This window comes from Pseudocercospora fijiensis (genome assembly GCF_000340215.1).
Source record: "Pseudocercospora fijiensis CIRAD86 unplaced genomic scaffold MYCFIscaffold_6, whole genome shotgun sequence".
In the NCBI taxonomy this organism is placed as follows: Eukaryota; Fungi; Ascomycota; class Dothideomycetes; order Mycosphaerellales; family Mycosphaerellaceae; genus Pseudocercospora; species Pseudocercospora fijiensis.
The window spans coordinates 1952323-1967410 of NW_006921537.1; the positions used below are offsets into that span (position 1 = coordinate 1952323).

Consider the following 15088-nt stretch of genomic DNA (forward strand, 5'->3'; position numbering starts at 1 on the left):
TTACGCGCGCGCGCAGGTCCTAGTCCGTCTCGTCTAGCTAGCGTATACTTGCCTTTATATCGTTAATCTTATACTATAGTAGAAAGATCTAACTCGGCTCTAGTAGAGTAGATAACGCCGTAAGGCGACGCGTATACTCCGCGTAGCCTCCTAGATTCGAGAACTTAGATAAGGTATCGCTACTAGGAGTAGGTCCTCGAAATTAAAGACAGCGACTACTACTGCGGCTATAAGTTAGGAGATAGGGAGTATTGCCGCCGCGGCTTAGAGCACTACCGCCGCGAGGAGTACTACCGCCGCGGGGAGTACTACTACCGCGAGGAGTACTGCTACCGCGAGAAGTACCGCCGCCGCGAGGAGTACCGCCGCCGCGAGAAGTACTACCGCCGCGAGGAGCACCGCCGCCGCTATTGCTACCTAATATATCGTACGACTTAGAGGTCTTAAATATAATTAGAGATTCGTTAATAGGAAGCTTAGAGGTCTTATTTAGAGGTAGTAGAGGGAGGCGGATCTATCGACGCGGACAAAGAGGGCACCGCTACAAGTAAGACTTAATAGTCTTGTTTAGAAAGTCTTAATTAGAAGTAGTCGAAAGTAGTAGAAGGTAGTAATCGCTATATATATATAGAAGAAAGAGAAGGAGAAGAAGTCGAAGAAGCGTCCTTTTAAATGTAGCTACTACGCGTACGGATAGCGTATAAAGTAAAGTTCGGAATAAACGCGTTATATACGTTATACGTATAATAGTAGAATAAGGCATATGCGGCGGAAGTTAGGCTATACGTAGCGGAAATAAAGCTATATATAACTAGAAATAAGACGACTAAAGAAGGCGCGATCTAAGTCTTCTATACCGGAGCAAATAAAGGTCTACTCTAAAACTAGAGCTAGAGCTAGATCTAATACCCTAAAATACTATCTTGCCCGTTACGGGATATTCGTATTCTATAGCGGGCGACTAGATAGCGACGTAGTATATTAGTATACCCTACTAAAATAGGACTGTTTATAGATTAGTATCTTTAGCTTAGGAGGCTCCTTACGACGACGTTTTTTCGATAGTGTTCCTATATCGGAAGCAGATTTAGGTATATTAGGTCGCCTACGCTTCGATCTAGCGGCCCTAGTAGGTAATAGCTCTTCCGTAGCAGAGAGGGCTAGGTCCGTATCTAGTAGGAACTCTAATACGTACCTAGAGTCGAAGCTCGCTACTTCTAGTCGCTACTGCCCCGTTAGGCCTAATACTAGATATATAGTAGCATCCTATATACTCGAAGGACTCCCTTATAAAGATCGATACCTATTAATTACTATAGATCTAGTAGGTACGCTACTATCTCCGCCGTAGGATTAATTAGAGCCGCTACTAGCCTGTTCTCTAACCTCGAGTGCACTCTTTATTAGCGCCATTTTCCGCAAATTAGTTATACTACCGGTTTCCGGTGCTCTCCTCTACTAAATTCGGCGTCCTTAACTAGCGATAGCTAACGCCGCTACATTTATATTATTCTCCTACGTAGACCGTAGATACGCTCGGCGCTAGTCGTCTAGTATCTCTATAAGTAACGCATCTTCGGCTTCCTTCGCGGCGCTCGCTACCTTAGCCGTAGCGGCCTTCGCTACCTACGCCGCCTTATACTCTGTCTATTTTAAGACTATATCTTCTTTAATATATCGTATAAACTAGACGAGGAGATCGAGAAGAGTAACGGTTTCGATACCGCTAGATTCGTTACTATCTCCGCCGCTAGAATCGACTGCTCCGCTACTCCCGAAAGTAATCGTCTTATCGCGGTACTCCTATACGTCGAGTATATACCTAATCCGATGTTTTGTCCTTCTCCTAACTACTAGCTAATCTAACTTACTTCTAAGTATATTGCTATCGAAGGCATCCTAGTCTATACTCGAATAATCCTAGTAGATCCGATAAAGGCTATATATAAGCTACTTATCTATTAGTGTATTCTATAGCATTCTGAATCTGTATTCCCCCGCTACGCGATCCTCGAGAACTGTAATATACTACTCCGTTAACCGCGCAAATGCGAAACCGGGCCTCGAATTAGGTACTAGTCGGGGAAGGCTATTCTACCTATCCGGCGGTATAGGCAGTTTACTCCGTATATTATAGTTATACCGATTGTAGCAGACTTCGCTTAATACGGATACCTTCGGGTCTAAGTACTTATCCTCGCTAAGCTTATCGTCCTATACTTTGTAAATATACGGCGTATTCTATATATTAAGTAGATCCCCCGGGACTGCTACGCGGCGGCTCGCTTTAGCATTTAACTAGTAGGCACCGCGTATACGAGGCGCGCGTAAAGCTATAGGCGCAGCGGAATTGCTGTCCTTAGTATTGGTATTCTTATCTTCTCGATTATTATTAAGCGAGACATCGACGTTAAGTATTAAGTATAATCCTTCCCGCTGCGTCTAGAACTTGCCCTTATAGGCGACGCGAGGTCCGCTACGGACCTTGCTACCCTCTACCGGCTAATCCCTAAGCCGTTTTTTTGTATTCCTTATCTACGCTAGCTAGAATACGAATACCTCGCTACGAAGATTACTCGGAACTATATTCCGACCGGTATACCTAAGACGCTAGCGAAGATTTAGGTAGTTATACTCTAATATAAGACCCTACTAGATAACGATTTGCACTATGCGGATGTTAATGCCTACGCTAAGGGCGGTAGTAGCAATTATAATACGGATAGTGCTATCCGCTACGCTAAACTTACAAAACCGTAGGTCCTAATCGTATATAGGCATAGCGGATGTATAGAATTAGACAATTCTAAGAACGTTTAGTGCAAGATTAGACCTATTTCCCTAATAATACTAGTTTTCTCGATATAGGTCCTTAGTCCGAAGTACTAGCTAGGCTCGAACGCGATTTATAAGCGCGATTACGTCCGGGCGACTATCGATAAAGATAATAGTCTTTAGTATCTCCGCTAGCGTAGCCCGTTACTCCGCTACGGACTAGGCTTCGCCCGTATTAGCTAGCGTAGCAGTAGACAAATTCGAGCCCGTAGCGGGTAGAGGCGAGCCCGCGGGGCTTACGGCCTTTTCGATTATAAAATATAACTAGCTATAGACCGACTTTGTATTTTTATCTAACTCTTTAAAGATATACGTATAGTTAACGCGATCGATGCTAGTCCGTAGTACTATAGAATAATATAGCTCGTACCCGACCGGTCTAAACCCGCTATAATTCAATATATAGGCTTAGGTTATAGCATCTAGGGTTCTAGTATAGCTAAACTATATACAGTCCTAGCGGAGAAGCTGCCTAAGCTACGCGACTATAAGGAATTCCTCGCGGAAGCTAGCCTATTTCGAGAGGAGACAAATTTTATCGAATGCGACTAGCCCGATACGTAAGGAAAGATTCGGATCCTTTAGGGTATCCTTAAAGTCGTCGGATATAGCCTACTCCGGGCCTAGAATAATATAATCGTACTAGCCCGCCCTGATTTTAGTAAACAAATCTAGATCCCGCCGCTTAGCCTTACTTGTAACTAGTACGGGATTAACGTATTCCCCTACGATCTTCTTTAAGTCCGCTTCTTGCTCCGCCCCGAGCTAAGTAAGAGGTACTAACTAGATAGCAGTCTATCTAGTAAGTATAGTAAAAGCCTAGAAGATTAGGCTCTTACCTAAACTAGTCTTTGCGATAAATAGGACATCCTATCGCTAGTAAATTAAGGCCCGTAGCATAGTAACCTAGATCCGATACGGCTTTTTCTTAGGCCGCTGTTTAGATGGTTTATATAATCGATTCAATATCTACCTTATTCTAGCTTCGATAATATCGAATTAGAGGTCGACTAAATCGGTATAGTCGACGGTATAAACTATCGCGCGAATAGATTCAAGAGTATAGTTATAGATTCGATTAACTATAAATCGAATAATCTCCTATAGATCGGTATATACGACCCTCGTAGAAAGCTCTATAGGAATACTCTATAGCGTAGCGGACTTCTAGAGCTTGCCTAGCTAGAAACTATTCTAGATTCTCCGAGCTAATTTTCCCGATTTAGCTCTTATAAATTGCCCTCTAGTCGCGGCCCTTCTCTAACCCGTAACGCGTAGAGCCTGCCCTACTCGCGGCGTTAAAACCGGCTCGAGCATTACGGTATTCTAAACGCATCTCTTACTAACTCGGAGCTACGATACCTAGCCGATAATATTAGGCGGGAGGACTGCGAGCGCTAGACGGGATAGTATCGGGGGTAGATAAGAGTTACGGGAGCTTCTTCGCGGTATTGTATTTACCCGCCGCGGATATTATTTCGATCGTTACGGAGTTAGTTTATCGATCTGCGGTCGTAGTAGGGTAGACGCGTCTAGCTTTAATATAGCAAGCGATATTCGATTTTCGCGTATATATAGATTTTCCCCGGCGAGTAGTAGATCTAAGTTCTTTAGATTTTCGGGGTAGATAGTTTTCGTAACTGCGTAGGGCTTTACCGTAGCGGATTTTGCGATTTCCGATATATAATAGTATTATAGCTAATAGTATCTACCTACTACTATAATTATCTATATACGCGTACCAAAACCCGATAGAAACGGATTAGACTAGTAACAAAGGGTGTTATATAGTCTATACGGGAGGTTATTTAATTAGTGTAGGGGTTAGAAAGTTTACTTACGGGTTTAGAAAAGTCTGCTACGGAACACGTAATTCTATGTTACATATACGAACACCCTTTGTTACTAGTCTAAGTAGAGATAGGGCGTAGACCGCTACGCCGATAGTGGGATAGCCTAAGATGTAGAAGATAGTAATTAGCACTGTAGGCAGAGCTCTATATACATATACCTGCCTCGTTTATTATAGAAGCAACCTACTAGCAAAAGGGATCTCCCCCTTCGTAACAAAAATCCTAACCCTCTACTTATCTATGCTATCTGCGCCGTTCTTCGCATTATGCACGAAAACCGTCTTACCTAGATTAAACTCCTTCGCGATAGCGAGCATTTGCTTAGTAGGCAGATCTACCCTATTAGGAACGCGCACGACCGCGAGAGGATTCCCGGCGTATCGCGTGTAGGTAAAGACGTCGAGTGTTACGAACGAGAGCTGTCCTATTATAGGCAACGCGTATAGTTTGTAGCAACAAGCTCGTCTAATGCTACGTTCTCGAGAATGTAGGCAGAGATGTAAAAACCTTAGTAAACTAGTAAATAGTAATTACTATAGTAATAGTAAAATTACTATAGTAATTACTATTACTATTACTATTACTATTACTAGGGACCTTCGAGAAATAGTAATAGTAATAGTAATAGTAAAATAGTAATTACTATTCTACTATTATAGTAGTTTTTCTACCTATTCTAAGCTATAGAACTACTTAATAAGTATAGTATACTATAATATACTATAATATGCTATAATATAATTAAGGATAGTCTAATATTAATAGTAGAAACATATATTACTATAGTATATATATATAGTACAGTAGCGGCTACTACTAGTCGCTACAGTCGGTAATATATATATAATAGTATAGTAGCCGCTACTATTAGCCGCTATAGTTGCTATTATCTAGTAAGGGTAGGTATACTTATATAGACAGTCTTTCTAATAGCTAGATAGAGCCGTTATCTATTTTATACTATATAATCGTTACAATTCTATTATATTATAGCCGTATACTTAATATGTGTTTTCTATATTTACACTAGCTATAGGATTACTTATATAGTACTCTAGACTATATAGATATTTACAGTATAATATAGGTATAAAAGATTAATAGTATCTACCCAAATAAAGAAACTGCTGTGTTAAAAATAATATAATACCGGTATTCTTATAGAAAGTATCTAATAGACTATAATTACTTAAGGTTTCTTTCTAATATAGTTATACTAGTACTATAATCAAAGTCTAGATTATAATAGAATTCAAAGCGATTTATATAAAGAAAACCCTTTAATACCCTTTACTCCTACTACTATATATAATACTGTTGTACCTAGATAGCTAAGACTAGGCTAGTTAGTCTAGTCTAAGTCTATCTCTCTATCGGCTATCTCCTCTAAGTCCTTATTATCTTCCTTACTACTATCTATCTCGATACTATTTCTAGTACTAAGAATCTCTTCTGTAGTACTATAGCTTAGAGATTTAATCTCCTCCTTTAAGGCCGCCGTACTTGAATAGGCCTCTATAAGAATCTTTTCCTCCTCTTTATACTCTAAATTAAAGAAGTTAAGCCTACTAAGAAAGTAGATATCGTCGTAGATATCCGTATAGAGATAGGTATCTCTAGCCGACTCGATACTAGTACTAATAGTAGTGTAGCCCTCGGGGGATACTACACTACTATCTGGAAATAGTCGAATAAAAGCTATAATATCTATTAGTATAGAGATATTACTAGATCTTAAGGCTAGTATATAATACTTACTATAGTCTTGAAAGTATAGCAAGTATCTTAGAATATAGAGCGTAAGGTATTCAATTCTAGAAACGATATTATTATCGTTTAAAGAGTCGATATAAGCTCGAATATCTAGCCGAGAATTAAACTCGTCTAAATTATCGATAGAGAATACAAAAGCTAAAAACTATTAGTATAATACGTCAGGTTAATATATTAGGATATAATACCTTTAATCCTCTTATATTCCTTAATATAGTACTGCTTAATCCGGTTAATAAAGTAGGTAATACGAAGTCGATTTAGATATTCGACTCGGACGATTTCTTTATTTCCTTTAGCTCTATTACTTAGCAAGCTATTAATAACAGCCTTAATAGTTTTGTCTATGCGGCCAGACGCTACCACAGAACTCTTATTAATAAACCCATTAATAAAAGTAATAGAGGTTAATAAGGTATCGTCGAAGGTATATATTCTAATAATAATAAAATTAGTATATTACTAAGTAAGAAGTTTCTTTTATATTAGTAGACTTACTTCGTATTATAGTAGTAGTCTACTATTGAATAGACGTCTTATAAGAGTATAGCATAGTAGAGAGTAGCGTAGTTAGTTATAGTCTCGTATACTAAAGCAGTATAGAAAGAAGAAAGATCTTTAGAAAGGAAAGGACGAAGTATATATATTACTCTCTCCTTTTTACTAAGGTTTATATACAATAGTTTAACTATATTTAGTTACTAAATTATAATAATATATTTAAATAAATTTATTTATTTATAATAGTATATTAAGATAATATTATGAATTAATGTATTTATTCTAAGATAAATTAGATAATATATTATTCTATTATTCTAAGATACTATTATAAACAAGTAAATAAATTCAAATATACTATTATATCATTATTACTATATATAGTTATACTATTGTATATAAACCTTAATTCAAGTAGAGAGAGCAATATATATATATATACGGCTTCGCTCTCCCTAAGTTTAATTTCTTTCTCTATAGTTCCCTAGTATATTGTGTATACTATCTTAGCTTTTAAAATATATGTTCTACTCTAAAGAAGTTAGAGTACCTTACGGAAAAAAAGTCAAAATAAAAATAAACAGTTCGACTACTAATCTATAGATTATATAATATACTTTAGTAAATAATTAAATTCTTCTAAAAAGTTAAGAATTCGGCCTTAAGCTTTTTTAGAAAGAAAGTATATTATAATATACTAATTATATTATTAAGAAATAGCACAATAATATAATAATTTTATTCTAGAATAAATAAATATATTTATTCTAAAATAACATATCATTATATTGCTCTAAGATACTATTATAAATTAATATATTTATTATTAATATATAATGTTATACTTTTACTACTATCTGTATAGTTATAATATTATATATAATTCTTAACTAATAAAAAGAGCGTAATATATATCTATAGCTTCGCTTTTTTTAACTATATATAATTTTTTTAATAGTTTATCTATTAAAGTTATAAAGATATTAACTTCTATAAGAACCTACTATTAGAATTTTAAAAATTAATATCTCTATAGTTTTACTAGATATATCTATAGTAAATATATTAATATATTCTAGAAAAATCAATACTAGGACTCGTATAGAATACAATTTACTATACTAAATAGTGTAATAGTAATTACTATAGTAATAGTAATATTACTATAGTAATTACTATTACTATTACTATTACGATTACTATAGAATTCTCTGTAGGATTACTATTACTATTACTATTACTATTGCCAATTTGACTTTACTATTTACTATTTACTATTACTATTACAATTACTAAGGTTTTTACATCTCTGAATGCAGGGTGAAAGCAGGTCCTTCTCGTTTGGGAATCGCCCGCGAACCTGCCGAGTCAAGATTTCCGCAATGCCGCACGCGAGATACAACGGCAAAGGATACAAAGAATCACGGTATGCAGGAAGAAGGATTTGATGATGGGATCGAGGGAGGCGTGAAGGAAGATTGTCGAGGTGGAGTCATTTTGCCGGTACGATGGAATTGCCGCGAAGATGTTTATGAGCGTGTATGATTTTCTTTTGGGAAATTTTGTGAAAGAAGGACCGGCAAGGGTGACAGGAGAACGCTGCATGATCGACAGAAATGCCACACCAATCTCCAGGTTATGCCTGCACGGTACGTTTTGGAGCTGGCTAATAACTAACGGCCTGAACCACGAGACATGTGCACAGCAGTGGTCGAGCCGGCGACTGGAGTTCAAAGATTGGTTTCTTGGCATTTTGAGATATTAAGTATCGTCAACTTGCACCGTGGCACGAAGGCGTTGCCGCGTTGGCATGGAATTACCCTCGAGCGTACGTACCCTGGTGCGGATCAGACCTGTCATCCGAACTATCGCATTGACTCGAGCCGGCAAGGGAATAATGATCAACAACAGTTCTGGTGATGAGCGAGCTTGACTCGTTTCATTGTCGAAGCTACAAAACAGACTGCACACAAAATTCGTGTCGCCATAAAGACATATCTTTCAATGCACAAACAACACAAAACAAAACATTCTTCCTGCATTCCGTCTTCCACCGTCACTGATCATGACACCCCGTTTTTCCTGACTTCCTTCTGTCGCTCGCGCGCCAACAACACCTTGCCAAGCTCACAATATGCCCCAATCCTCAAACCCCCTCCAATCCTTTTCGTAGTGCCATTAACATTCCGCCCGTGAGGACCTAAGAGTCTTTTGACAACGCCGTGTCTCTTTCATTTCGTCAAGTAAAACATTCGTTCGACAGTGGCAGTCTGTACAGTTGAATGTGTTACCGTTGCTCCGTATGCCATGCAAGTGTAACCCCCAGAGCGAACCCGGCTCTGTCCATGCTATTCGTGGTATCGTTGCCAGTCATCAAACAAAGGAAACATGTGGTAGAGGTTGTGTTGCCGAAACACTATACTTCGTTGCTCGCTCGCTTTCCATTCTTCTGGCGAGCTTCGTAATCTGCCCGCAGTTGTCGCATCTGGTTAACATCGTATGCCGGCGCATCCGAGCCTTGACGGCTGGCGAGGCTGGATGAGGATGCCTTGCGGTCACCAAGAGAGCCCAGACTGCGCATCTTCCGCAGGATCTTGGGCTTGTCGGCAGGCAGACTTTGAGGGAAGTCATCGTCATGGTCAATGATCTCGGTGACGTCGGTTCTGCTACGGCCGATGGTCTTGAGGCCTCTCGCAAGCTTCTCCAGTGCAGTGCCGTGTCGTGCACCGCTGGGTGTCTTAGGTCGGTTCCACTCGATGGGTGATGCAGGCTCCTTCTCGGATCTACCAGTCGATGGGCGTCGTTCGGAACTGGCATTACTATTGAAGCTGATTCCCGAATCGGCTTTGCGTGTGTGACGCGATGACCCAGAGTTGCCGTTCTTGCGAGGCGACAACACGTCTTCGATGTCAAAGATGTGCTCGCATTCCTTCAACATGCTGTTGGCGGCTTGTAGGTACATGGTAAGATTTCGCACAACTGCTGACCAGCCATTGACGTCGGTTGGTGCCTTGCCCTGTTGCATGAGGTTGTTCAGGATGCGCGGGCCATTCTTCTCAACAGCTTGGATGTATTTGAAGAAGCCATCGCGTTGCTCCTTAAGCACGGTAGGCGTGAGTCGGCTTGTCGGTTGCGCTTGCTCGGTGATGCCGGCTGGTGGATAAAGAGTGTTGAGCATGGCGACACAGTTGTGCTTGTGGAAGGGGAGTAAGGAGAGCTCGTTGACCAGGATCCAGCGTCGTAGGCCCACGTAGATTTGCGTGTAGAGGGCATCGATCTTGCGCTCCTTTTCTTCAATCGTCTTCACCCACTGAAGCACGCCAGGATATCGTTCCGACAACGCCAAGGCATCCTGGTCGAGGGCGTCGCGGTTGATGTCCAGCCGGCTGAAGGCCGCTGCAACTTCCTTCCGGCGCCGAGTTTCCAGGTCCTTGAGGTAGTCCAATCCAGTGAGGGCCTGCGGAAAGTCGACATCGGTGAGATGGGGAGGAAAGCAATTCTGAAGAAACGAGGTGATGAAGGAGGGTGGTAGGGTTGAAGGTTGGTTGGGAAGTTGTGACAACTGAGTCATGAGGTTCTCTGTCAATGTCTGGCGGGAAGGGGTGTCCTGGAAAGAAGCTTGGGGTAGGTGTGGTGAGCTGGCATTGCTCGAGGTGGGAGTGGCAAATGCGTTCGAATTTCGAGGGCCGCAGTTGAGAGTGTACATGGTGCGTAGCGGGATTTCATAGCTGCCGGGATAGGTGAGAATGTGGTCCAGTATCATGTGGTAGGAGGAGGAAGAGGCGTTGGAGGAGACGACGGAGCCGGATGAGCGAGAGTGTTGATGATGGGCAGGCATAATGGAAGTTCCGAGCGAGCGGCGGCGACGTGTCATGCAATAGCAGAGGGCAATATGCGTCGAGAGTGGCGAGGCCAGTGTTGCGAAGATTGACGATGGCAGGAGGAGGCAATTGATCAATGTTTTTCGCGGAGCCCCACGTCCCGCTGTCAGCACTCGACGCGGCTGTGGGTAGGGTGTGTGGGTATGCAGGTGATGCAGGGCCGCTGCAATCGCTGAGACGATCCGTGGCTGCGAGATTGCTGATCCGGAGGACGCGTGCGTTGGTGAAGAAGTCAGGGCGAGGGCGAGGGCGAGGGCGAGGACGAGGGCGAGGCTTGGGGTGCGGGAGTGTTCTGTCTATGAGATCCTGTCTGGGACGTTGGGTTGCTGTGTGTTGTGTTTGCCCTGGAGAACCGTGAACTTTCGAGACGCGCCTTGGCCTTGCCAGACGGCCTGTGCCTGCCAGTGCCAGTGCCAGTGCCAACGCCCGCGCCGCCCGCGCCTGCTTAGCGCGTTGCTCCACACCACACACACCACACCGTCCAGGTTTCGGCAGAATAATTCTTCAGCGTCCCCAACAGCGCGGTATGGTGGCAGGATAGATGGCGACGAACACTCCGCCAGGGCCCCGCCGGCAACATGCACACATCCTCCGTCGGCAAAGCTCGCTCGCTGCCTCCGCGCCGCCGCGCGACATCTCCATCACCGTCTTCATGCACCATCTCACTTCTGACTAACGCGCGCTTCCGCCGGCATATGCAGCACCGCGGCCTATACCCATGTTGCTGGGCCGAAGCTACGCTACTTGTTGGAGAATTCTGGCCCTGACCAGCCCAGCCGTATTCGCCCGCCTCGCGCCCGCGCCCGCGCTTCCTGTCCCGCCTCCGTCCTGCCCGTCTCCTGCTGCAAGCCGTCGCTCAGAACGGCCTTCCGCCATGCAGCTGCTGCAGTAGGCCCATCGGCTGCACGTTGACGAAGCCCGATCGAATGCTTCGCTTGCAGAGTTTGCAGCACGTTTGCCTTCCAGCAGTGCGCCTCATCGAGTGACGATGCCGAAAAGCTGGACAACAGCAATCGCAGCGGGCCTGGTCAACCTGGACACCTCGACCTTTCACACCAACAACCCAGAAGGAGACCTCCCCAATAATCTCCGCATCGCCAATCCTTCTCAACCTGACATCCATGGCATTTCTGCCGACAGTGCCCGATAATGAACGCCTCGAGCTTCCCGGATTGCGCGTGCCATCAATAATAATCAAATGTCAATGACAGCTACCTAGCCTTCGACCCCTCTAGACCTAGTCCGTGCGAGCTTTCTATGTACACCCGATCCGACAGACAAGACTCAGGCCCGACAGCGTTCGATCATACGCGCCAGACACGGGAAACTACTGGTGGAGGAAACGCGTTACACTCAAACGAGACACTACAACAGCTAGCCTTGGGACTACTTGCCAGCACGACATCACAGCCCGTCCTGCCTACCATGTGACCGAGGTAGTGCGAACAAGAGTTGCCATTGTCACAATTGTGATGCCTGCCGACGAAAGGCAGAGCGTCGTCGAGTCGGCTGTCCGACGCTCCGTCATATCATATGTCTGAGCCTACTCTGAGCCTCTCTGCCCTCTCTGCACTCCTATTGCTCGCGTGTTTCGCCGTTGGCTGGGCCTCTTCCTGAAGCCCACCAGCCCACTTGCCACTTTCGTTCATCGCGTCCTCCCGCCGCCCACCCCAAAATAACAACTGCGAACGGCATGATGATGATTGACAGCATCCAGTACTCGGCAAAAACAGGATGAAACCTGTTTTACACGCCCAACAACTGGGTAAGCAAATTTGGCAGCCCATCGGCTGTTCCTACTGCTTCTCAGAAAAGATCCTACAAGGAGCCTTCTCGCATGTGATTGAGAGACCCGGTCTGTGGGAAGCTACAAACGAGATCTGCGGCCTACCAGCTCGCAGGTTCCGCATCCCTTGGCTCCCCGGCCCGGAATGCTGGATGAACACCTTCCTAAAAGCCGACAAGATCTTCAATGTGATGGAAGTGCCACTCAACATAAAAATACCTTATAGCGTGTGCTTCTCGTCCATCGCCTGTGACCAACGTGTCTGCTCACGTTGGTGGATCTCCAGCTTCATTCACAGCGCAAGCTTTGCAGTTGGAAGACGCTACCTCGAGTAGAGGTCCGGAGGAAAGATGAGACAAGTCTCCCGCAGATCTTGGTGCAGCTCGAACAGAGATTGCAGAGGTTGCAATTGCTTCAAACGCTCCCTGCCTTCACAAACGCTACATACACACCCTTGGCAGGTTGCAATACCTGGAAAGAAAGAACTGGATGTCAGCCACTGCCTTGAATCGGGTCCTCTGTTGTCAGAGTAACTTACGATATCGGTCTTGGTTCCTGGGTACTCGTCCATTCTGCACTCCACTCTCTCAAACGTTTGAAGAATTCTGGTCACCGTATACGCCAATTCGGTAAGGGCAAACTGCTGGCCGATGCATATTCTTGGTCCTCCATTGAATGGAATATGAGTCCACGACTTCGGAGTCCAGTGGTCCCATCTCTCGGGCGCAAACTTCAAATAGTGCGGGAACTTGTCCGATTCTGGAGGGTAAATGTCTGCTCGGCGCTGCATCACGAAAGTGCTGTATCCGATCGGGGTATCCTTTGCTATGCCCACAGGCTCCATACCATCTGGACCTCCACCGTGCGGCAGCGTCGTATCCTCGAGTGCAACTCGCACGTTGTATGGTACGACCGGATAGAGGCGGAGTGTCTCGTTCAGTGTGTGTTGCAGGTAACGCATGGACTTCAAGTCGTCATACGTAGGCTCCCGATGCAAACCGACATGGCTGACAATCTCTTGGCGTAGCTTTTTCACAATCTCTGGTTTGAGCGACAGTTCATAGAACAGCCACGAAAGTGTCACCGCGGTGGTGTCACGGCCAGCCAAAAGCACCGCCACGAGCTGATCTCGCAGCACCTGACGGTCTCTCGTATACGTGGCGATAGCGTGCAGGAACGTGTAACCTTCATCCGACTTGGTCTTCTTCTCCAGCTCCTCTTTCGGCAGCTGCAGAGCTTGGTCAATGTATCGATCAGTGAATTTATTCATCACACTCAACGCCTCGTGAAACTTCTTCTTCGGATAAAGCGAGGCTAGTGGACCCGATCGAGCGATAATGGCCTGGACTCCTTGCACCTCCGCAAACGCCTGGGCGAACTCGGCTTCTCCGTTCAGCAGGCTCCCGACGCTGGTGCCAAACAAGAAATCCGTGGCGGCATCCAGTGTGAAACGATACATGAAGTCGTCGAGCCTGACTGTCGCACCGTTATGGCTTCCCGCCATCAGTGGCAATAGAATCTGCACATGATGCTCAAACTTCTGCAAATCCGACACCCGATCCTTGATAAACTGCGGCCGAAGCAGCTGTCGCGAGTTATGCCATAACTCTTTATCCGTCGTGAAAATGCCTGCCAAATCATCAGTATCACAAATTCAACGACGACAACGATTGATATCACATACTCAACCCCAAGAAATCCTTCCACTCCTTCCGAAACTGCGGCCCCTTGCCATAATCACTAAACTGCGTCGCCAAAATCGCCTTAATATTCTCCTCGTCAGCCGTAAACACTAACCTCCCTCCCAGCGTTAGAGCTTCAACCGTATACGGCCGGTTCGGGTTTCCCTTCTTGAAAAGGTTCCACCAGAACTCATGATTGCGATGTTGAGAGAAGTAATACAGCGCTTGAAACATGACCCCCAAATTAAATGGATACGGCGTGCGGACGCTGGGAGCGCGCTTTCCGAGCCTTCGGATCCGCGACTCTTGGTCGAGATGGTGGATGACTTTTTTGAGGTAGACAATTGTGAGGAGCAGCAGCAAGGCGTAGCATAGCTTCTCTGGGATGAGATTTCGTAGTTGGTATGTGCAGTATGTGATTGATGAGTAGAGGAGGGTGAGCCAGCCCAATCGGTCCAAGATGTGGAGGATCATGGCGTCGGGTTCGGGAGGGGGACGTTTGGGATCGTAGTGGTCGGTGACGGAGAAGTGGATGCCTCGAAACGCGACTTCGTCCATGTTGATATATGATCTTCAACTGACTAGCAATGTCCACGTCGTTCGCGTATATGCGAGTTTCGATATGGTGGATGATGGTGGCGTAGTAGTAGGGTTGCAAGTGTGTCTAGCTCCTCTCTTTAGCACATGAAGCTGCCCCTCGGCCGCGGCTTCCACGGTCCCTTGCAGAGCTTCGCGTGCACAAAGGAGCGATTTGACCAATCGTTGGAGCGAGACACC

The 15088-nt window shown here is 44.6% G+C and overlaps 3 protein-coding genes across 3 annotated transcripts; 1 reads left to right on the top strand and 2 right to left on the bottom strand.

Moving 5' to 3' along the window:
• Positions 1 to 9636: 9636 nt before the first annotated feature.
• On the bottom strand, positions 9637 to 10722 carry MYCFIDRAFT_14186 (uncharacterized protein; the record flags this gene model as incomplete). The annotated part of the gene is made up of 1 exon (XM_007929691.1): positions 9637 to 10722. A coding segment is annotated over one exon (1086 nt), but the record flags the coding sequence as incomplete, so codon positions are not given.
• Positions 10723 to 11992: 1270 nt separating this feature from the next.
• Positions 11993 to 12395, top strand: MYCFIDRAFT_176396 (uncharacterized protein; the record flags this gene model as incomplete). Its single annotated transcript, XM_007930173.1, has 4 exons — positions 11993 to 12021; positions 12055 to 12087; positions 12126 to 12312; positions 12339 to 12395. 4 exons carry the CDS (start codon positions 11993 to 11995, stop codon positions 12393 to 12395), a joined length of 306 nt encoding a protein of 101 aa, XP_007928364.1.
• A 199-nt stretch (positions 12396 to 12594) lies between these two features.
• On the bottom strand, positions 12595 to 14815 carry MYCFIDRAFT_49209 (uncharacterized protein). Its single transcript, XM_007929794.1, has 3 exons — positions 14314 to 14815; positions 13168 to 14258; positions 12595 to 13100 (listed from the first exon to the last, which is right to left on the bottom strand). Exons 1-3 carry the CDS (start codon positions 14783 to 14785, stop codon positions 13044 to 13046), a joined length of 1620 nt encoding a protein of 539 aa, XP_007927985.1. The 5' UTR covers positions 14786 to 14815; the 3' UTR covers positions 12595 to 13043.
• Positions 14816 to 15088: the final 273 nt, after the last annotated feature.